The sequence below is a fragment of the Myiozetetes cayanensis genome, unplaced genomic scaffold (assembly GCF_022539395.1).
Source record: "Myiozetetes cayanensis isolate MyiCay16 unplaced genomic scaffold, myiCay2020 scf1, whole genome shotgun sequence".
NCBI lineage: Eukaryota > Metazoa > Chordata > Aves > Passeriformes > Tyrannidae > Myiozetetes > Myiozetetes cayanensis.
The window spans coordinates 85,787,558-85,810,484 of record NW_026086604.1 but is presented as its reverse complement, the minus strand read 5'-3'; the positions used below and the strand labels follow the sequence as shown (position 1 = coordinate 85,810,484).

The window sequence follows — 22,927 nt, the reverse complement described above, 5'->3', positions numbered from 1 at the left end:
GTGACACCTTCACACCTGCCCAGTGACACCTTCACACCTGCCCCTGTCACTGCGGTGCCCCGTCCAGGTGGCCACAGGGGTGCAGGTAGGCAAGGAGCCCCTCAGGTCCTCCCGGGTTCCCACTGCCCCAGGCTCCTTTCCACATCCTGTTGTGCTGAGGTGGGACAGGGCACATGGCAAAGTTATTGGCCAGGAGGGCCGGTGGTATCCTGGGGTTCACTGGGAAGTGTGACCAGCAGGTCGGGGAGATGATCCTCCCCCTCTGCTCAGCCCTGGTGAGGCCACATCTGGCATACTGTGTCCATTTCTCGGCTCCTCAGCACAAGAAAGACAAGGAGATACTGGACAGCATCCAGTGGAGGACAAAAGGTGATGAGGGATCTGCAGCATCTCTCTTACGAGGAGAGACTGTGGGAGCTGGGCCTGGAGAAGACTGAGGGGATCTCATCAATGCATATAAATATAAGTATCTCACAGGTGAGTGCCAAGAGGATGGTGCCAGACTCTTTTCAGTGGTGCCCAGCGACAGGACAAGGAGCAATGGCCATAAACTGAAACACGAGAAGCTCCACCTCAACATGAGGAAGAACTTCTTTACGCTGAGGGCGTCTGAGCGCTGGAACAGGCTGCCCATGGAGGTCCTGAGCCTCCCTCTCCGGAGACATTCCACAGCCACCTGGACACGCTCCTGTGTAACCCGCTCTAGGTGACCCTGCCTGGTGGGGGTACTGGACAGGATGACTTTCAGAGGTCCCTTCCAGCCCTAACTAACTCTGTGAGCCTGCGATCCCCGCCGACCCCGAGGGGCATGCCAAGAACAATTCCCCAGGCTCAGTCGATTCCAGCCGGGATCGGGAGCCCCGCCCGGCCCCGCCCCTCCGGCGCGGTGGGCGGTCCCTGACGAGGCCCCGCCCACGCGGGGGCGGAGCCGGGGGCGTCGCCACCGCCCCGCCCCAGGCCGGGTAGCAGAACGCCGAGCGAGCGAACCGCGCTGCTTCGATGCGCTCGGTGCTCGCGGCGGCGCCTGGCGCATTCCCGCGGCCACTTCCTGCGGCGCGGGGCGCTGGAGCAGGGAGCGATCCCGGCGGGAGCCAGGCAGGCAGGCAGGCAGGGCGCCACGGGCTGGCGGAGGGCGGCTGGCCGGGGCCGCCCTGCCCCTCCTCGCCTGCCGGACAGGTACGGGGGCGGGGCCGTTCCTCCTTCCCTCCCTCCCTCCCTCAGGGACGGGGGGCGAGCGGGAAGGAGGCGGGGTCGCTTCCTGGGAAGCGTCACCCGGCGTCGGGGGACTATGGGCGCGACGGTGAGGGGCGCCGGGGTGGGGGCAGGAGCCGGAGCCGGAGGGGCGGGAGTGTGGCTGTGGCCGGCGGGAGGGATGCGGCCGGTCCGAGGCGGCGGCGTCCGCGGGCAGTGGGACGGTTCCATTCCCGGGGGGAAGGGCCAGGAATGGCGACCTGTGGCGACTGGACAGCCTCCGTGGCAGCCCTGCCCGGGACAGCTGGCAGGTGCTCGGGCAGGGCTGCACCTGGCGTGGGACAGCCCCCGGCAGCTCGGAGGGCGGGAGGAGGAAGCTCCAGGGATCGTGATGGACCTTGTCTCCCTTCCCTCTTCTGCCTCCGGGGCAGGAGGTGGGGACCGTGGAGCAAAGTATCCCTTCGGGTTCCCTCGCAGATGTGCCTTTTCGTCCCTGTTACCCGGGAGCATCCCTGTTGCGGTGCCCGCTGCTGTCCTGCCACCGAGCGTCTCTGGCGGTGTTTCCAGAGGAAATGGATCATGGCCAAGGCCAACGTGGAACTTCCTTGCGTGGCCCAGGCGGGCAGTTTTCCTGAGTGTGCTGAGGTGCTAGATTCTGACAAAATTATGTTTTCAACTGATGTTTTTCAAGGTGGGAAAAAAAAAAAAAAAAAGCCCCAGCCCCTCCATAATGTTTTTTCCATGTTTGGTAAAAGTTAACTTTTTGGAGGCCAGAGAAACCTTTCTTGTCTAGTCACTTGTTCATTTGTTTGTTTTTTTGCGTAATAATTACTAATTTGTGCCCCTGCTCTGCAGGGGACTTTTTTTAGAGGGGAAGAAACAAAGTCTTTGATTTTAAGAATGTGTTGTTTACGTTTTTTACACACAAGAGGAAAAAAAACAAAAGAGGGAATTTGGTATTTTACACATCAGGACAGCTCTTACGCCACTTGACTCTTCGTACAACAGCTTTTTGCTGCCTGTTCGTTCAAGAGGTGAATTAGTTGCTTGAGGGATTTTGGCGAGAGGGGGATGAATAACATTTTTCATACTTAAAATAGTAACAGTTTGAGAAGTCACAGTGAACTTCAGAAGAGTTCTGTCACTGTTGATAATGAAATTACTTGGTGGAGGGCGTTTCAAATGGATACATACATTTACAGTTTCTTCAGCTGTTAAATAATGTTCCTTGAAATGTTTTTTGCAGGATGTAGAGAAAAACAATTACTGTGTATCATTGTTTTATGGATGACCGTGGGCGTGACTAGAGTGATCAGTATTGTTTCTTCCTACTTTGATGATAGACTCAGTCATCTGCAAGAAATTAAGTGAACAGATTGTAAAATCTGATGGCATTCCTGAGGAAATATGTTGAAAATAAATAGTTGAAAATTGAAAAGATTGTGTTAATTGTGTGGTTTAATACCACTAGGCAGCTAAGCACTACACAGCCACTTGCTTACTTTCCTCGCTAACCCCAGAGGGATGGGGGAAGAGGAAAGGAAGGGTAAAAAAGAAAATTTATGGGTTGAGAGAAAAATTGTTTAAGAAGTGGAGGAAAAATGGACAAAGAGACACAAAACAAAACAGATGATGTAAAGGCAATCCCTTCTCCCACAGGTAGATCAACCAACACCCATTCAGTTCCTGAGCAAAAGCTGGCTAGCCTCCCTGAACCCCCTCCTCTCGCTTTTCATTGCCAAGCATGAGAATTTATAGCCTGGAATATCTCTGGTTAGTTCAGGTCATCTGTCTGGTTGTGCCCCTTCTCCTGCTTGTGAAAACATTACTGTGTTATCAGCATCATTTTGGTCACAAGTCTGAAACACAGCACCATGCAAGCAGCTCTGAAGAAAATTGACTCCATCTCAGCCAGACACAATGCATAAATACACTTTTTATTTCTTCTTCCCTCTACTTCTACTTCTTCTAATGATAACTCAGGTAACACAAATAATATTTAGATTTGTAGTCAAAGTGAAAAATGTAGGTATAAAAATATACATTACACAATTCACTCAGTTTTTGGATTCATGAAACACCCATGACAGTACCTGGCTGTGTCTTCTCCTGGGCATATGTCATACTCAGTTTTAATTTCTCCTGCTGAGAAAGTGTGACTGTCAAAAGGAAGTGTACACTGGACAGGAAAGATCTGAACAGCCATCAGCAAAAATACAAGTTGAGCTGAGATGCCAACAGTGAATAGGTTTTTAACTATATTAATTTCCTTCATGGAAAATTGCTCTTTGGGCTTGAACTTAGAAGTCCTAACTTTGCCTGCAATTGTTTGGAGAGAGTAGTATTTCACGTCCTAGATTTAGTGATCAAATAGGATCGCCGAGTATCTTCTACAGACACCTTTACTACTCTACTTTCCATAGTGTTGAGATGCCATAAACATGAGATTAAAGGGGGGTGCTCAGTCATCATGCCCAGTCTCAACAGCTCTATATAATTACTTCCTTAAGCTTCACCTTAACAAACACCTGAGTTGTTCCTTCTTTCATTTTTAGGCTGTTCTAGAATGCAGATAGTCTAGAGATGGAAAGCTAGTTTTGGGTAAGTTTGTTCATGATCACTGTATGCCCACTTGCTCTCATTCTTCTGTCCTTAAAATTAGAATTATTTTTTTTTCTCCTTCGTGGTAATCACTTGATAATTTTATTGAAAGAAAGTCTGTTTTCCTTTCATCAGGGTTTTACTAGGCTAGACAAGTAACACTGTCATCTAATTTCCGTTCCTAAGACAGGTAATCTGTTCCTCCATCCTGATAACCTTTTTTTTTCAGTTGTTCTTTTAATGTCTTTTAGGGTGATCAGAACTCTGTGATATTATACATGAATGCTCATTCATGCCTTATTGCCTGATGTTGGTACTTTTCTATCTTTATTAAAAATAGCCTACTTAAACTTTTTCCCCTTTTTTTTTTTTTAATGGCCATCTCATTTTAGGGTAAGCTAACAATCCACAAGGCTAAACTTTCTACCTCTCACTTTCGATCTTCAACTGAAGAGCTATGACTTTAAGCACAAATAGTTATTATGGTTCCTAAACCGCTGTTATACTCCCCAACCTGTTCTTTCAGAACTCTGGTAGGAGTCTTGTTCCAGCCTGATAGTAGGTTGTCTGAAAAAAAGGAAACATAAGCACATTGCAAGTTTTATGCTAGTCCTTAATTTTTCAGCTAAGATTGTAATTTCTTGCGTAATATATTGTATAATAAGTTGCAACATCCCTGCAGACTACATTTATTGCATGATCTAGTGTTAATATGCTAGCACATTTTCTGTTTAAAAACAATGGAAAAAGCATTGTTTATACATGTGTGATGAGAATTATTCTTGAGCTGGGGAAAACAGACCACTTAATAGTTGAGAGAAACAGAGCTTAATTATTGACTGCTCACTGTGTTAGATGCTGACCAACACTTAAAAGTCTTGGGACAGTTGACTGACCACTGTGTTTATCTTGAGGGTCAAAAGGAAAAAAAAGCCTTAAACATCATACTGTCTGCGGAGCTGGAGAACAGAATTATTTGCATCTCAGTTTACTAAGCTGCTAAATTCCTTGTCTGGGATTCTGTCGTCCACTTTTGTTTTCTGTTACACATGGCAAGAGCTGTATGTGATAAATATTAAAGGGATTGCCATACCATAGACCTCATCAAATAAACAGTGGCATTTCTGAGACTGACTTTTCAGTCTGTTTGTTTCATCTCCACATTGTTTTCTGCAGAAGTTGTGAGAAATAGTGAATAAATGTGAGAATGGGGGGCGAGGTAACTTCTTCCACTTCAACACTTTTAATCATTCATAGGCTCAAATCTGTAGTTCTTAGCAAGGTTTCCAATGTAGTGGTCTAGTCTGGTGTGTTTTGCTGTGAAAATGAAGTGTAGTAGGCAGAACCACAGTGCTTCAAACGAGTTCTTCTGCTGTGAGTTGGTCATAGGGATCACTTGTCTCCCGAGCAGTCACTCCTGTGAGTGACACTGGACTACTTAAAGCTACTGAAGCTGGTTTTCTGTTGCCGATGTTTTGGGTTTGGTTCATTGGTTTGGTTGCTTCTTAGAGTGCAAGAATACTACTTCCCCACATGAAGCAAAAGTTCTTTTGTAAAGTGTTAACTTTGGTGTTAACAAAGTAACTGGTGTTAACTTTGGACATCAGAAAAGCTAAATAAAATTTATTAATAGAAACAATCCAGCAAAATTCTGAAATCTTTATATTTACTCTATAAATGTCACATTCATTTACTGTTGTTGATGGGCTGTATTTTATGTCTTATCTGACTTTAGCATTTCTTTCAGCTTTCAGACAGAAGACACACAGAAAGAGAAAAGCAGAAAGAGAATAACAATAGCATCGAATGCAGCGAGCCAGGAACCATGGATCTGAAATTCGCTTCATCAAGAAAATACATTTCCATCAGTGTACCTTCCAAATCTCAAACTATGTCTCCTCATATCAAATCAGTGGATGATGTCGTAGTTCTTGGCATGAATCTCAGCAAATTTAACAAACCTACTCAATTTTTCATCTGTGTTTCTGGAGTTTTTATGTTTTATCTAATCTATGGATATTTACAGGTAAATACTGTATACTCATGTCTTAGGCAAATTCCTCCTACTCCTTTTTTTTTTCAATACCATAATAATATAGTATGTATTTTAATATGTATAGATGTTTAACCTAGATATTATTGCCAAGTCAAGCTTTCAGTGTTCAAGAGCATCAAGTAATTGTATAATTTGAGTTTCCTTATAGTTCATGTGCCTACAAGTTTTAGATCACTTGTACTTTACTTTCTTGACTTGATCCTTTACTCCCATGTGCAAGATAGACCTAAGTCTTCATTGGTCTCGAAACCTTTAGAGCTCTCAAAGTTCCATGAGTGCTGTAGAGTCATAGTTCTCTTATTTCTCTCTCTAGTCTCAGAGCAGAGCTGAAATGTACTGTGGTAGTTTCTTTAGTGGAAGCATAATGTTTATGCAATTTTAGTTAAACATTTAATTTTCTGTTTACCTTTTCTCTTTTATCTTGAACAGCTACATTTCTGTTCCCATTTTTTAGATATTTTTGAGTTTAAAAGCAGTGATTTTAAAGGTTGATAATTAAAAATCACCCTGTTTCCAATACAGTTTTCAAAAGCAGCGAAATATAAATATTTAAATATATATTATATAAAAATATGTATACAAAATATATATAAATAGATACAATAAAGTTTATATATTTTTAATGTAAAGTTACTTTGAAAGAGTTAGACAACATTATCAATAATTGAAAGCAGAATCTCAAAAAGGAAAATATTAGGTAACCTTTTGTTTCTGTAGCTGACACAGTTACAAAAATCTTTGTGCAGTGCATGTATTTTTCCATAACAAATTGCTCTGGTTTAAAATATTCCTACAGCCTGCAAATTTATACACTCACAAGTGCTATTTAATGTAGGCACTCAAAATATTAGGTGTGAAAATTACATCAGTATGTTTGCTAGAGAAGGTTTGTGTTTAACCTATTACATGATATTTATAAATAAGATAAATGAGATAAAGATAAAAACAAGTAAAATCTTCTACTGATGAAAATGAACTGAAAAAAAAGCAAGAGAAAAGCAGGCAGGAAGCCATCTATAATCTGATATAAATATGAATTGATCAGATGTATTTCCCCGATGAATTGATCCATTAATTTCAGTGTATTTACACCAGCGGTAAATTTTCTTACTTGCATTTTGGAAATCTAAATTGTCTTTTTCACTACGTGCAAGTTATGTCTGGCAGGTGCAAAGGCTAGATTTGCATGTATATGAAGGAAAAAACTCTGTTGATTTTTTGTCAATTCAATATCTTGGTGTATGTACATGACCTTGGTGGGTTTTTGTTTTTATAGGAATTGATATTTTCAGTGGAAGGTTTTAAACCTTTTGGTTGGTACCTCACTTTAGTGCAATTTGGATTTTATTCCATTTTTGGACTAATAGAATTGCAGTTGATTCAGGACAAAAGGAGAAGGTATGTGTTTTTCCAAGCATTTTACCCACTGTCCATCAAGTTAGAATCATTTTACATTTATAGTAGATTTAACTTCTGTTGTTTGAGTGTGAGTACTGTGAGGCATCGGTAGCAGTTCCATAAAAGTGAATTTGCTGGACAATGTTAGAAAATGTTTTATAAGCACCCACTTAGATTTCAGACCTGCAAGTAGTTTTGTTGACTCTCCTGTCACTCTGTCCCACTTACAGAGCATATTGAATCCTTAAGGTAGCTGATAGAGACTGACTCATGTATTTGTTGCTTGGGATCATCACGTGTAGAATAGAGCCAATGCACCTGAAGCCATCTGTCATTTAATATGTTTTCCTCAAATATTGGCACCTCCTCACCAAAAGGTTCCTCCAGCATGCTGTGCATCTCGGAGAGTATCAGAGCTCTGCTGTCTGTTTACCGTGTGGCTGGGTAGGTTTGCATCAAAGGATATGCTGAGGTTTTGTGGTTTTCATTTAAGATAGCCCTCATAACACCCTGCCACAAAACTCTTCTGTGTTTGCACTGCAGTCGACCAAGGAAATTTTTGTTGATTTGAATCCTATGGGTATGGGGTAGTGACAGGATTGCGGGGAATGTTTCCATTGCATGTATTCCACGTTGTCTCCCACAGGATAGTTTGTTCTGCCTCAGTGTGGCCATTCTATGGCTTCCCACCCACTACAGCCTCTGAAAACTGTATATTGAGGCCCTCTGGAGGGTTGAACAGAGGTTGTTCAACCTGATGTACATAAATTTTAAGATTGCCTTATATCCTAGTTGAGCATAAGTAGTTTTCCTTACCCAGAGTCAACCTTGGATTATTTTGCAAAAACTGATTTTAGCTTATAGAATTCCATTGTATCCAAACAACATAACTTTGATAAACTATTCCTTTTATTTTAAACACTGACAGTTTATATTTCAGGTTATCTGACTTTCTGAGATTCATCAGATAATATTGCGTAGTTACCTTTTGGGTGTTCTGTTACTAGTATTTAGGTTTTTTAGTACCAAATAATTGATAATGCTTACAGAGCATGCCCCTTTAAGTAAGTTGTGTTAGGAAATATAGATCTTAAATATATTTTACATTTTATTTTCTATCACCTAGCCATCTTCTTGTAGACATACAGAAATCTGTTAAATTTTAAATTTTTCTTGCATGCCTCAGAGTATGTCTGCATCACGTAATGAGTTATGGATGAAACAGGATTACAGCAATACAGCTCCTTATGTTGCTTAATGTGTCTCCAAATATGCATAAAGAAAAATCTGAACATATGTACGTCAATAACTGTAAAAAATCACAAAGTGAGCACAGCAATTGCTAAAAATTACTGTTGGATCATCTGCTGTCAGGTGATAATTTCATAAAATTGTGAACAAAACATCTGAAAATGTTCAACAAGCCCCTCTGTTCACAGTAACTGAATCACTGCTCTCTTAGTTTTACTTAGTTTCATAAAACAACGGTATTTTTTCAACTTTCTTCATTTTAAAAGTGTCAAGGTTCACGTGAAAACGTCACCAGAAAAATTGGCACAGTGACCTGACAGGACTAAGATTCAGGATATCTTGGTATACGAATCTTCTGTGTTCCCCTTGACAAATAACCCGAAGCCTTTGTCTTGATTCATGTGTAAACAATATACCTTCTCTAAAGGAGGTTAAAGAATTACTGCTTTAATACTTCATGAGCCATGAAGTTTTTATTGTCTTGTATTTGATTGCTGTTTATTCACAGTAATTGTAAGAAATGCAATATGAAATCAGACGTTTATGTACATCTTAAAATTTCTGTTATGAACTGAAATTCAGTGAGAAAGATGTTGAAGCTGTATTACCAACGTATTTCTTTATCTGAATTTTCCAAGCTAAATCTCCTCTAGATGAGTCTGCAACACCAAGATTCCTGTGTTTATATTTTGTAGAATACCTGGCAAAACCTACATGATAATAGCATTTTTGACAGTGGGAACTATGGGTTTGTCAAATACCTCTTTAGGATATCTGAATTACCCTACTCAAGTCATCTTCAAGTGCTGTAAGCTCATTCCAGTAATGATAGGCGGGGTTTTTATACAAGGTAAGTGTTAGTCTTGCTTTTAGATGAATTTTTTATTGTTTCTTTGGGAGGCAATTATATATGGAAACCTGTACTTCATTAAATTCCACTGGTACTGTTTTTTCTATGGAGGGAAAAAAATGAGAATTTCTAAAGCATCTTCTCAGAAAATATAATTGGATGAACAGAAAATGTGGGGGAAGACTGTTCTACAGGTCACTGGCAAAACTTCACTTTTACAAAAGCCTTCTTAATTTTTAAGAAATGTAACTTTGTTTTATAAACCATATCACATCATATATGAAACACCTTCAATACTGAAATGGAAAACTTGAAATGGAAAAATCCAACCATGATTTGTGAAGAAATCCCTTACTCTTCTTGTTTGCAGATCTTAATCCCTAAATTCTTGATAAAAATTCCTAACTTTTGATTGAATGTTTAATCAGAAATACACCTGGTTTTATATGTCTTTGGCTAGTCCTAAAGTCATAGTTCATATTCCAAGAAGGTAAAAAGGGATCTGGAGAAAAACAGATAAAGGTTATAGTTATGTGAAAAAATATACTTATGTATTTCTGGATTTAGAAGACAAATATAAAAGTTTGTTTGTTCAGTGCACAAAGATTCAATGAGTAAAGCTCCACATGGGCAAGTGTTATAGAACAAAGTCTAGAATGCTGTATTTCTGTTTCTGTAGTTAATTCTGGCCTTCTGGTTGCAAAAGAAAGCTGAATTTTCAGAGAAGGTTAGAACTTTACATATGCATATGCACACACAATATTTACCTTTTATTAGGAGGAATTTTGTATCATTTTAACTCAAAATGACTGGTATTCTCTTAAAGCTTTTGGAAACTTTATATTGTGTTGTGGTAGTATAGTATTCTCAGAAGCTGTGATTTTATTTTTTTAATATTATTGTAAAAAAAGAAATCAGTTCAAAAAAACTCCCTTGGAAGCTCATACTGAAAGCACAGCTTCTGCAAAAGGAATATATTATTTCAAACAAGATAAACTAACTCCTGCCTTTTATTTCCTTACTCTGTTTTTCCGTCCCTCTCCACATCTCATCTTTCCCAAACTAAAAGACAGTGTAGGGTTCTAGAAGTACCAGTTGTCTGTTAGTGTTTGGATTTGGCTTCTTTCTGATCAGTAAAGACAGCTGAAATGTCTTGCATGAGGGGAAAGTATGAAGAAAACATCTAAGCTGTCCTGAAGTTGCTAGTGAAGAATGCTTTTTTGGGGAGGACGTGTGTTATGTCGTTAGGAGTCAAACCAAAACTGACCAAAAGCATCAGATGCTACCTCTTAGGATCCTCCTGCATGTTACAAACTGCTGTTGCAGAAGAAACTAATTCCATTCATGAAAGACCAGAGCATTAAGTCCTCTGTTTAAGTAGAAGAGTTGGAACAGTGTTTCCTTTGCCTCCTAGTCTGTTAAACAGGATAAACATGAAATTCTGAGAGTGCTATCAATCTGTTCATGCTGTTTGTATTGCTTTTGTAGGAAAACGTTATAACATTGTAGATGTGTCTGCTGCCCTATGTATGAGTCTTGGATTAATATGGTTTACTTTAGCTGACAGCACAGTTGCACCGAACTTCAATTTGACAGGTAAAGATATATTATATTTTAGAGTTTAGGAAAGTGCTTGTTTTTTTCCTACAATAAACATTCCATAGAAGTTCTGTGAGTTCTTGGTGGAGTGCCTTCAGATATTGTACAGAAATTGCAAGTTACAATGAAACTTTGCACTAGCAGAAGTCCTATCGGTGGCAGAAGAGACCTTTATTCCAAGCGTTAAGTTTTGAGGTTCCTAACATTTCTGGAAATCCCACGCTTTTGTTTGAAATGTCTCATGCATGTTCTCAAGAAATAATTACCGCAGTAAATACGTTAAAATGAATGTGATAAAATTCAGTTGGACCATTTTAAAACTTCAAATGATTAGTTGTCTTTTCTAGTTAAACTTTTAAATCTTTTTCCATTTCAGAACCATTTACTTTCTATTAATTGAAGATCTCACTCAGTTTTGCTGTAGTTTTTAGGTGGAGTGCCCACATTCTGAGTTTTTTATACTGTCTAAAAGAAGCAAAGTGAAAACCTGCTTGGGTTTAAAAGCTTAGTTGAATTTCTTTCTCAAATGGCAGTTCCTGAGTTCATTCCAGTGATTTATTTAGAGCTGTTTCCATGTGGGTTTCTTTCAGAACTGATTTGGGACCAGGTTTTCCAATCATCTTTACTCATGCTTTACATGCTGTCTAACACTGCTGGTCTCGTTCATGGTTTTGCTGCTGCTGCTGCTCGGCAGGTGCAGCGCTACCACAATGAATGGAACAGTTCCCCTTACGCTCCAGCCTGTGTAAGGACGTGAGACTAACATTTGTCTTGTTCCCACATTTTTCCTCCCTGTGTACGCCTGTGCTTCAGATTCCAGGTAACCTTTTCATCTTGGTCCAGTACTGAACCCGTGCATTTGTCCAGTGGTGTGCCTGGTCCCTTAAGCACTACTGGAACAAGCATGATGGAGAACACAGATGAGACATGCTCTGCCACTTTACAGAAGTGATCTGCAGCAAGGCTGTTGCTGAGCTGGAGGTGTTATTATATCTTTGGACCAGAGCTGAATCCATGCAGATGAGATATCTGTATCTTTAGCATAACCGATATTATTCATGCTATCGTGGGTTTTCCATTGAGTCACACCTTTTTCAAGGCCTGATGACTTTGAGGGATGAAGAGACCTAGAAAGTCTAGCATGGAAAGGAAATGGTTCCCAAAACAAAAATGCTGGGTTTAGAAGTTCTCATATATTCAGAAGTTTGCCAAGGAAATGCCACCTTAAACTTCATGTGTCTTAAAAATGTTAAATCTTCCATTTCTGAAAATCCTAGGAACTAGGATTTTTTTTTTCTCTATCAGGAGCTTATACTTCATCTGAATGCCTCTTTTGAGACCTCTGATTGTAAGAACATCACATGAAGAAAATATAACACTGCCTGTTTGTAGTCTTCCACTCCTGATTCTTGCCTGACATGATTTTTTTAAGGAACCAAGACTACAGCAGACAGAAAATATGATTTTGATGATTAATATCTTTTGTAATGTATACTTAGGAAAAGTGGTATTTCAAAATGTGTGGATCATTAAATACAACAGTCATGAAAGAATCGGAGTTTGGAGTTTGGGAAATGAATTGTGATTGACAGGGATAAAGGGTTATTTTTGTTATTGGAAAGCTGATTACATTATTGACTTGTGTAGTGACTTTGTTTTGAGCATATATGGTAACCTAGAACCATGGGGTTTGTACCCGAAGAGTGGGGTTTCAGTAATTAGAGATGTTTCAGTAATTAGAGATTTCCACTATGAATCCTCTTGTATTTGTTTTACCATTACATCTAAAGTTTCTATTTGCCTTTGTCAGGAAGAAAAATAATGGGGGATTAACTACTGAAAAAGAGTGTGTTCTCTGGCTATTTATCTTCATTAAAAATACCTAACTAAATGCAATTGACACTCTTTCACTCTTGTTACTACAAAAACTACAGCTGACTTCTTTATAGCAGTGTCCGGATGTTCCCATAAAGCTTAGAGACACACAGTGCTCAGGAGTTAACTAGTGGAGGGAGTGGACGTGGGCACTGCTTTGTACTGGTGTAATGAAATATTTTTGCTGACATTTAGAATAAGTTATAGAGGGGGGGTGTTATTATTTTTCTATTCCTGAGATTTTTTTTTTTTTTCAGGATGAGTACAGAGTGGTTTTTGTCACTACTCTGATGATAAATATTCTGAACAGGTTTTTGTTTGTTTGTTTGTTTTCTTATATTAGGTGTGGTCCTAATATCCCTTGCCCTCTGCGCAGATGCAGTTATAGGAAATGTACAGGAAAAAGCTATGAAGTTGCACAATGGTTCTAATTCAGAAATGGTAAATACCAGATTTGCAATTTTAAAAGAATATGATCTATCATAGACAAGGCCTACAATGACAAAATATGAAACTCAATATGCTTTTGTCTTGCTTATGAAAGAAAAAGCTCTTGGTGTACTATTCTTGGGGTTCTCTACTTGTTTCTTTGGGGACTTTTGCTGGTTTTCTGTTTTGTTTTTCAACCTTTCAAGAGTGCTGCTTTCTGTGTGCAACTTCAAATGTATCTTGCAGCTACAGAAGCACTCATTTCTGGCAACAATTCCTTTGTCTACCCTGCAGGCCTGAAATCAATGGAGTGTTTTCTCTATGATCATATGCTTAATCTCTGAAAAATATATACTGTACTTCTGGTATAGTTGAGCATGTGTTATATGGAACATGTCACTTTTCTCACTTACTAGACTTCCAATTCTAGAGTATGCTAGCATTTTCTGAATCTTTTGAAATCTGTAAAACTCTGACTTTTAGAATGTGTGTTCCTGATTCAGTGAAATACATAATTTTGCAAAAGTCTTGCTCAGCATTTTTTGTATACTTACTTGGAATATGGATTATCTTTTCATATGATCTGAGGTTATTTTTCTTTTTTGACTAAACTTATGTTTGAATTTGCCATATTTTCCTGTGAAGTCCAGTAAATACAAGTAAATCTTTTATTATAATAGGCATGATTTGAATATACCACAAGTAAAAACTTACTGGAATTTATTTTCCATATTTGGCACATTATTTGACATTTAACTAGAAGATCTAGTTTCTCATTATGAACATAGCTTCATAAATGGAGAAAAAGTTAGATAAAAGGCATCTTCGTTTAGGGCTGAAAGTGATTTAGGATGGCTCAAGACATTTGAGCTACAAGTGTCTGAAAAGTGGAAGAATATATACCTAGAAGTGTCACTGTATTCTTGTTTTTATTTTTGTACTTTTTCTTAGAATTCACTGTTGACTGCTGCTGAAGGCAGAGATTTTAGCTACATGGACCTCACCTGCCCAGTGCAGCTTCCTACAACTGTCCTCTCCAAAATCCAAACTAAAGTACAATCTGCCCGCTTTTCTTGCCTTCTTTACATCTTCCCAGCAGTCATATGACAGTTGTTGCTGTCTTACCTATGAAAGTCCTGATAACTCCAGGACTTTGCTTTTATTCCACATCAGTCTGACAAATGTTGGTCCTGATATTTTATACTCATACTACTTGTAGAGGATGAGTGTAATGATTAAGAATGTAAAGGTTTTGTTTGTTTGAGGCTTAGAGGTTACTAGAGGATTTTGTTTAGAAATTCAGTGCAGAAGTGCCAGCAGAATTTTAGAAGTCATGTTCTGTTCTTGAGACTGGGGGTAAAAATTGCATCTGAATCAGAGATCATGTTTAATGGACAGTGATCTGGAAATAAAATGGAATGGTAAAGAAACCTGTCATTGACAGGATCTCTGTTTCATTGTCAAATTTGGAAATTGCCCTGGAATTAAGCAGTTATGAAAAGAGAAAAGATATCTTGTGACTGAAATAGTAACTGCTGTTCTCGAAGATTGTACCTGATTTTTGTCTTGTATGTTTTATGTCACCCTGTCTAACAAGGAGATAGCAATGTGGTGCTCATTCCTGGTTGTGAAAAGAGAGGTCTTACAGCAGTTTGGGAGAAAAGTTGAATGCAGAGGCAAGTGAAGAACTAGGGACTGACTTCTGTGTGTATAAACAGTGTCAAATAAAAGCAGGTCTGCTCTTTAGACATGTATTCCTCCTTTATTGTAAAGCAGTGATAATTGTTCTGTTGTCTCGTGGCATTGCTAACAATTGTTAAAAGTTTTATTTTCCAAATAATTGAGAATACTGTAACAAGAAAACAATTGATGAAACCTATGTCAAAAGAAGTACACCTGTTCTTGACAATGAGTTTTGAAAGCACAATCAGCATATTCTAGGCAATACTGTGTAGTTTGTTCTAGGCAATACTGTTCTGTTTGCTGTCTTCTGTTTTCATAAGAGAAGGCTACTAAATGTTGCACAAACAGCTTGAATGCCTCCCACTGCACAGGAGGATGTGTGGATGAGCAGTTCCAGCTTCTAATTCTGTTGACTCAGTGTGGGAAAGGATAGGGTGAAGATTCTTTTGTTGATCTGTGAAACTATGAATTAAATAAGGATAATAATAATAATAATAATAATAAATAATGGCCAGTCTTCGCAAGCGAAGATCCGGGGAAGGTCTTTACACCTTCCAGCCTGCGCATTGGATTTTTTAGGTGAGACACAGTGTGCGCGGAACTGAGCCCACCCTTTAATCCTAAGGTTCATCTGCCGGGGCCAAGCGAGCTTGGACGGTGGCAGCGAGGTCCTTAGGACGTAGGTGGGTTGCCTTTAAGGGCTAACGAGCCCCACCTGCCCGGGAGTGGCCCTGACCGGGAATCGAACCCGGGTCTCGGCCTTTACCACTAGACCACCAGGGGCTCCTAAATAAGGATGCAGACAAAATAAAGAACCTACCTGTTTGCTGAGTATTCCAAGTGCTGAACTGGGCCGGAACTGGTCACATTTGAAAATCCTGTGCCCTATAACCATGAGACATTTGTGCTATGTATGTGAACAGAAGTGACACAGCTGAAACTAATGTGACACTTCTGGCAGCTCATGGTGATTCTGTGCTACCCTTTGCACTTTTAAGGTAATACAGATCTTTACTGTGCCGGATAAGTAGTGGAAAATGAAATAAGTTTAACGTGTTATTCAGACTATTAAACTAAATAGTTGTGTGAAGTTTTATTTAGGCTGTGAAATCCTGAACTTGAAGGATTTACCACAGTTGACACTGACCTCAGGATATTATTAACTGACTAGCTTTCCAAACTTCTTTTATGTTGTTGTGGGTAGGAAGAATGTGTCTAACACTTATTATTGACTTTTCACTGTACATCAACTATTACAGAAATCCTAGTAAAAATATCTTCAAAGGCTGCAAATTCAGCTCTGAGAAGCTGAACATGTTAGCAGGGCCAAGCATTTGAAAGCATTTAATTTTATCCTTTTGTGTAGTATCACCTGGTAATTATTTTCTCTTATACTGTTCTAGGTTTTGTATTCCTATTCAATAGGTTTTGTGTATATTTTATTTGGATTAACATGCACTAGTGGATTAAGCCCTGCAGTAACATTTTGCTCAAAGGTAGGTGTAAAGATTTCTTTTTCTCCGTGAAAACCTTCTTCTGTATGGTTTGGAAAATCCCACCACTTCTCTCTCTAAAGTCCTATTTTCATCGTGTAAACTGGTTAACTTGTATAATTCATATATTAAGGAAGTTTTTCCAGTCTTTGGTGTGTAAGATAGGGTAATGTTTTAAAAAGCAACAAAATCACAGGACCAGACTTATGAGCTTATAATTTCATTATTATTTTTCCATTATTTAACTAAAATTAAATAAGGATTTTTGCATGAATGCATTGTTAAACAGCTTATTATTGCTCAAGCAGTTGATTAAAGTCTGTAGTTTTATGTCATTTTGCAATACCTCAGGGTTTGTTTTATATTTTCCTAACCGGCTTTTTTTATTGTTGCAGCATCTAGTTCAGACTTACGGTTATGCATTCCTTTTCTCCCTGACTGGGTATTTTGGCATATCCTTTGTTCTAGCTTTGATTAAAATCTTTGGTGCCCTTCTCGCTGTAACAGGTATGAACAAATGATATCTTTTCTGCTTTTGTATAAAAACAGAGTAATCCTACTGTATTATTTAGGACAGAGCTTTTGAGAATTGTTCTTTCTCTGGCTTTTTGTCTGTTCTTTGTGCTGGCTGATTTCTGTAGCATGGATCTTCACTAGTATAATGTGTTTGAGAGCTCCCTGATTCTTTTTACACCACAGTTTCAACCTTGAAGAGCCTCTTAAGTAAACTTGTGCATGTAGCCTTTGCTATGTTTTAGTGCAGAAATAAACAACACTGTTCTAAACCAAAAAACTGAAATAGAATCACAGAATGGCTTACACTGGAAGAAACTTCAAAGGACATCTAGGTCCAAAACTGCTGCCATGGGCAAGGATACCTTCCACTAGATCAGTTTGCTCAAAAGGCCCATCCAGCCTGGCCTTTAACACTTTCAGAGATAAGGCAGACACAGTTTCTGTGGGCAACCTGTGTCTCACCATCCTGACAGTGAAGAATTTTTCCTAATATCTGATCCAAACCTACTCTCGGTTTAAAGCTGTTCCCCCTCGTCCTATCACTACATGCCCTTGTAAAAAGTCCTTCTCCAGCTCTCTTTCAAGCCTCCCTTAGGTATTGGAAGGCTGCTATAAGGTCTTCCCAGAGCCTTCTTTTCTCCAGGCTGAACAACCCCAACTCTCTCAGCCTGCCTTCATGGGAAAATGTAGCAAAGTGTAAGGAAAAGACGTATAATTTGAAACCTGGAAGGAAAAGTAAGGATGTTCCAGAGAGACATAGTAGGCAGTGCCACTGTTTCTAAGTGCATGAAACTACAAACATTAGTCACTAGCAGGGGTAAGGTGTAGCAAGATGCCATGTAGCTACTTTCTTTTCTTCCTCCTACTCCTAAAAGAAACCCCTGGTTTCTGTCAGGTGATGCTCTAATTCGCTCACAGCAGTGGAGTTGAAAACATTGTTTTCTGACCTGAGGATTGCATGCTCTGATTTCCTATCAATTATTTCCTCTGCAGCGTGCCTGTTTCACATTTGTTTTTAACAACGTTCAGTAGGTCTCCTGACTGGAAATTGACCTAGATGAGAGGGTTGGTTCATGTATTAAAATAGCTCTTAATATAAAAAATGGTCTCACTGTACTAAAAATGTTAAAAGATGCTGTCGAATAGCAAACCTTTTGCAGGTTTTCCTATGCCTGACCTTGACAATTCTAACACTTGAGCCCTTTCTGTCTTGCCTGTAGCAATGTGAAAATGTTTATTGTGCCGCAATGAACACTACATTCATTACTGTCCCTCCCACCTCCCCCATCCACTCTCCCCCTTCTTGGGGGGAGTGGGGTGAAAGAGTTTAATGAAAATTGTATTTCTATTAGCAGAATGAGAAATTATCAGACTTAATTGGGAAAAAGAAGAAAAGGCACTTAAATTAGAAGGAAATGGTTACATAAATATTTTAATTAATAACTGATTTGAAAGAACAGAAATAATTGTAATTAGAAAAACTGAAGTAATTTAACCATTTTTTAAATTATTCATCTGTAAACTGTTTTCTAATTAAAACTCAATTTTCTTTTTCATTCTCCTTTAATATTTCATGTAATAGGAAATCATTTTATTTGACGTGCATAAATTTCTTAAAATGTAAAGAAAATTACTAAAAATTACTAAAATTACCAAAAAGTTGAGGTTGGGGCAGATGAAGCAGTAGTGAAGTCTGGTTTTCCCCATACAAAACATACTATTAAGTAAATATTTGTTTGTGGGGGAGAGTTGGGAAGAATGAAACTTGCTTTCCCAACCACAGCAGCATGAAATATAACTCAGTAGTCATTGGTACCTTTTGCCACTGTGTTGCAGTATGACTAATTTGGATGTTATACAAGTCTTACTTATACAGGTAAGACTTTCCAGTTTGTTACAGTAAAAAGTATCTCATAGTAAGCACAATATTTTCTGTTAATAAAAATCATACACTTTAGGTGCAGGCCTACTGCACCCTGTACTGGGGTCTTTCTCATGTGAAAATCCTGTGCTATCATATAGAAAAACACCTTCTCAGGCCCTTTAGCTCCACAGCTAAACTTGTGTGCCTGGCTGCATTATTAACTTTGTTTTAAAACATTTTCTATAACTTTTTTGAGAAACTGTATATGCTACCCAGTACTCAATTTGGTGTATCCTTTTTCGTAGCAGATAGCATTGAAATTGTTCAAATAATTGTTGGAACTGTCATTAATTTGAGAGTAACCAAAGAGTTTACTACCATTTTGGAAAAAGAATTATGTTCTTCACTCTTCTTACTACTTTGGGGTTTTTTTCTAGTGATCAGATTACATGTAGAAGAGGATCTTGTAATGGTTTTGAGGAAAACTTCCTAATGCAGTCATTGAAGTCAGACATCCTTTTCTTTTTAGGTTTCTAACTAAAATTGTATTTCCCTGCACTGTTAGGTAAATTTATAGTAATTTCAAAAGAATGATGAGATGATAATCTCTTTCCACTTAAAAACAGGGCCCAAAACACCGCTAAACTCTAATAACATGAGGCAGAAATGGCAAGAGAAATCTAAGCTTTAACAGATTAGTTTATACCATCAGATAAGTGCAGGGGTTGTTTGTTGCTTTGAGAGACTGTGAATTGATTAACATGAAGTTATTAAAGAGCAAATCTTGTTCTGTAAGTTTTTTTTGCTGCAGACAGTGTGACTGGGGTGATACTACTGTCACAGTGTCCTTGTTTTCAAACAGTGTAGGGTTCTAGCACTTCATTTGCAGTGTGTGCACCAAGGGTGATCGCGGTTTTAGCCAGACACTTAATTATGTAACGAGGTTACCTGCTAATACTGAAGCCTATATTGTGTTCTTTTGCTGCAACTGAATTCTTAAATAGTTGTTTTCCTTTGCAGTAACAACAGGAAGAAAAGCAATGACAATCGTGCTTTCTTTCTTGTTCTTTGCAAAACCATTTACATTACAGTAAGTATTTATAGTTTTAAATGTTTTATTAAATGTTTTATAAGAAATCGTGTCTTGATCACAGAAATATAACAACAGTAATTAATCAGGGCTTAATGCTTGTCACTTCATATCTTCTACAAATGTTGGCAATTCACTGTAAATATTGACGGGCTTGTTGATTCTAATCATACTAGAGAAAATAGTTTCCATTTTTCTAAAAGTGTATTTTGTAAAAAGCTATTTCATATGTTGGCATTTTTTGTTGGATTTTTTTTTAAGAAAAACTTTACATAATTTCTAATGCTTATGATACTTAATAAATTGTTTGAGTACTTTCTCTGTGGAGGAAGATTTGGCTAAAGAAAGGGATTTTCTCCATTACAGTATTGTTTCTGCTTTTATAAGCTCAGATTTGGGTTCTTAGCTAGCCTTTTTAAATAACTGCTAGCTTTTATTATCTTGAGATATTAAGTGACAAGATTTTTGAGCTTGGGTTTATTCCCTTTTTTTAATTTCAAGGAAGAACTTACATTGAAAAATGCAGCTAAGTTTCTGCTTTGATCCTAACTGCTTCTGGTTTGAAATAAAATAATATTCCATTTTATTTCTATATGTATATTCATTTGAGATTTGAGAACGAAGTTTACAGCCAAACGCCCAAGCGGAATTTACTCCAGCTAAAAACCATGAGGCTTAAAATAGTGGAGAGCTGAAACAAAAATGTGCCTACATTGGGAAGTAGGGGTAAAAGGCACTGAGTGAGAACACATTTTTGACCAGTAATAGAGACTATAGCTCTCATAACCATAGGATGGAAAAATGTACTAAAATCCTCAGGATTATTTTATTCATGTGAGAAATAACAGATACTGTTAACTATAAATGCACCTTATTAAGCTCTTCAGCCAGGACAGGAAAAAAGAAGGGTGGAAGGATAGTAATAATAAAGATTCAAGGATATTCACAGCCCACTGATTTGTAGGAGTTTTTTTCTTCAACTCTTTCTAGTATAGGGGCTTTATTTAATCCACATATATTGATATGTAATTGCTACAGATAAGTGCTAATGGTAACTTTTTTCCGTCCTCTCCCTCTCCTTTAGGTACGTGTGGTCAGGCTTACTTGTTGTCCTTGGTATATTTCTTAATGTTTACAGTAAGAATATGGATAAAATCAAACTGCCTTCACTGCATGGTCTTTGGAAAAAAACTGTGGAAGAGAGAAAAACAAGGACGTTGTCACAAACTGTATAGACAGCGGTTTATGCCTTGTCTAGACTTTGACTTCCTATTTTATTGGAACAGTCTTCGACTGATTCACTTTCCAAAGGGAACATTATTAAAACCAAAGGAGCTGAAGGCATATTGTCTCCTTGCAGATTGCTGTAAATGCACACTTTTGGGAGCCCTTTCTTCAGAGCACTTGAATTCATCGTTAAAGGTGTTGTAGGCCATGGTCAGATGGCTTTATCAGGCAATGAAGGACAGCAGCTCCTGGCAAACTGCTGAGAAGCTGCACTCAAGTGGGACACTGTAGAAGACTAGTTTGGGCATTTTAATAATATTGGCCATGTGGCTGATCTGAGATTAGTGGTTCTTTGTTAATTGTCTAGGTGGAGTAATTTAAATGTAATTGTATTAACTTTTAATGGAACCTAATCACCAACTGGTCGACCAAATTGCGATTTTAAAGGTGGAAGGTTTAGAACATGGTATGTTGTCACTCTTTTACATTTTAAATAAAAATGTTGGGTTTTTTTTTAATTTATTGTTTAGATCATCACAGAACTTGGTATTTATTGTAATAATTGAAATTTTTATGGAAATCTTCGTGTCACTCTTTTTGACTATTGCTTGCAAGTAGCAAAACTGAGACGGAGTTTGTTTAGTCAACACCCACACTTTGGTAAGGGGGGAAAGGGCTTTTTGGCCTGAATAGGGTGAGAACACAGAATGAAAAAAAAATGTGATTGAAACAGTGGTACAAGAAACTGTTATTTGCTTATTCTGTGGTGAAATACAAAAATTTTAGTGGCCTATGGCCCTCTGTATCGTAGTGGTGTAAAGAGACATGGAAGTTCTCTTTAAATTAGTATAATCAAATTGAAATACTTCAATTTCAATATTGGAGTAAAAAGTATCAGCATCTGCTAATGTGTTTGGAATATGTATTGTGTTTGTGTGGTCTTCTGATGAAGTGATGAAGTTAAGAGGATTAGGGTACAGATTACAGTTTTCTTTCTTTAATGCCAGGAGGAGACAGTGTACTACCAGTCTGTCTTCTTCATCATGAATTTAGGAAGACTAAGTCCATTTATCTCTCTTATTTTCATATTCAACTTGCTTTAGAATCATTTGCCATCTCTTTCATTTTATATATTTAACAAAGCACTTTAAAAATACTAATCACCTTACAAATCATTGTTCTTATGTGGTCATGGTTTTTTTTGTTGTAGTGTCCCTTTGATGCATCTTGGTGTGTGTTCTTTCATCTTCGACAAAAGGAAATTGGATAATAGAAACATAAAAGTCAGAAAGAACGTACAAAGAATTGAAATATCTCACAGGATTGCCTTCTGTCAAACTACTAGTTGATGACAGTATTCAAAATGTGCAAAATGTTTTTCAGACACTTAGGAAGAATTTCTGTTCCAAGGAGCTTGTAATCAAAGCACAGACACAAAATGTGCCTTAAATTTTGCTTATTGAGTTGGTAGCTAGCATGTGCCATATTAAGTATGTTCTGGAATAGAACACGGAATAACATAGCCATCTTAGCACATGGAATGAATAAGTGAAGAGCTGTGCTAACATCACTGCACTGTCTCCAGCACTCAAGCTACTCCGGTGTGTCGGCAAAGCCTTTCAATGCGTACAAACCCACTGTTGCCAAGTTGGGAGAATTTGTTGCATGTGACAATATTGTTTCTTAAAATCCCAGCTGCTGCATGATTGATTGTGTCCTGGATAAGGTAGAGAGGTACAAATTTGATGAACAGATACACCTTGAAAGAGAAGGATGGCCTGCCGTGACCTTCCATTTTCATGTT

At 38.4% G+C, this 22,927-nt stretch overlaps 1 protein-coding gene across 9 annotated transcripts; it reads left to right on the top strand.

The window, feature by feature from the left end:
• Positions 1-1,050: 1,050 nt before the first annotated feature.
• Positions 1,051-22,303, top strand: SLC35B3 (solute carrier family 35 member B3). Of its 9 annotated transcripts, XM_050313241.1 has the most exons (12): positions 1,059-1,176; positions 1,669-1,882; positions 3,747-3,792; positions 5,540-5,818; positions 7,125-7,246; positions 9,193-9,347; positions 10,836-10,943; positions 13,165-13,262; positions 16,337-16,429; positions 16,822-16,933; positions 19,827-19,896; positions 20,981-22,303. In XM_050313241.1, the coding sequence occupies exons 4-12, from the start codon at positions 5,618-5,620 to the stop codon at positions 21,129-21,131; spliced, it is 1,110 nt and encodes a 369-aa protein (XP_050169198.1). In that variant the 5' UTR covers positions 1,059-1,176; positions 1,669-1,882; positions 3,747-3,792; positions 5,540-5,617; the 3' UTR covers positions 21,132-22,303. The 9 variants fall into 9 exon arrangements, with proteins under 9 accessions (XP_050169456.1, XP_050168779.1, XP_050169198.1 ...); XM_050312822.1 differs by lacking the exon at positions 3,747-3,792 and having other exon boundaries at positions 1,058-1,176; XM_050313156.1 differs by lacking the exon at positions 1,669-1,882 and having other exon boundaries at positions 1,060-1,176.
• Positions 22,304-22,927: the final 624 nt, after the last annotated feature.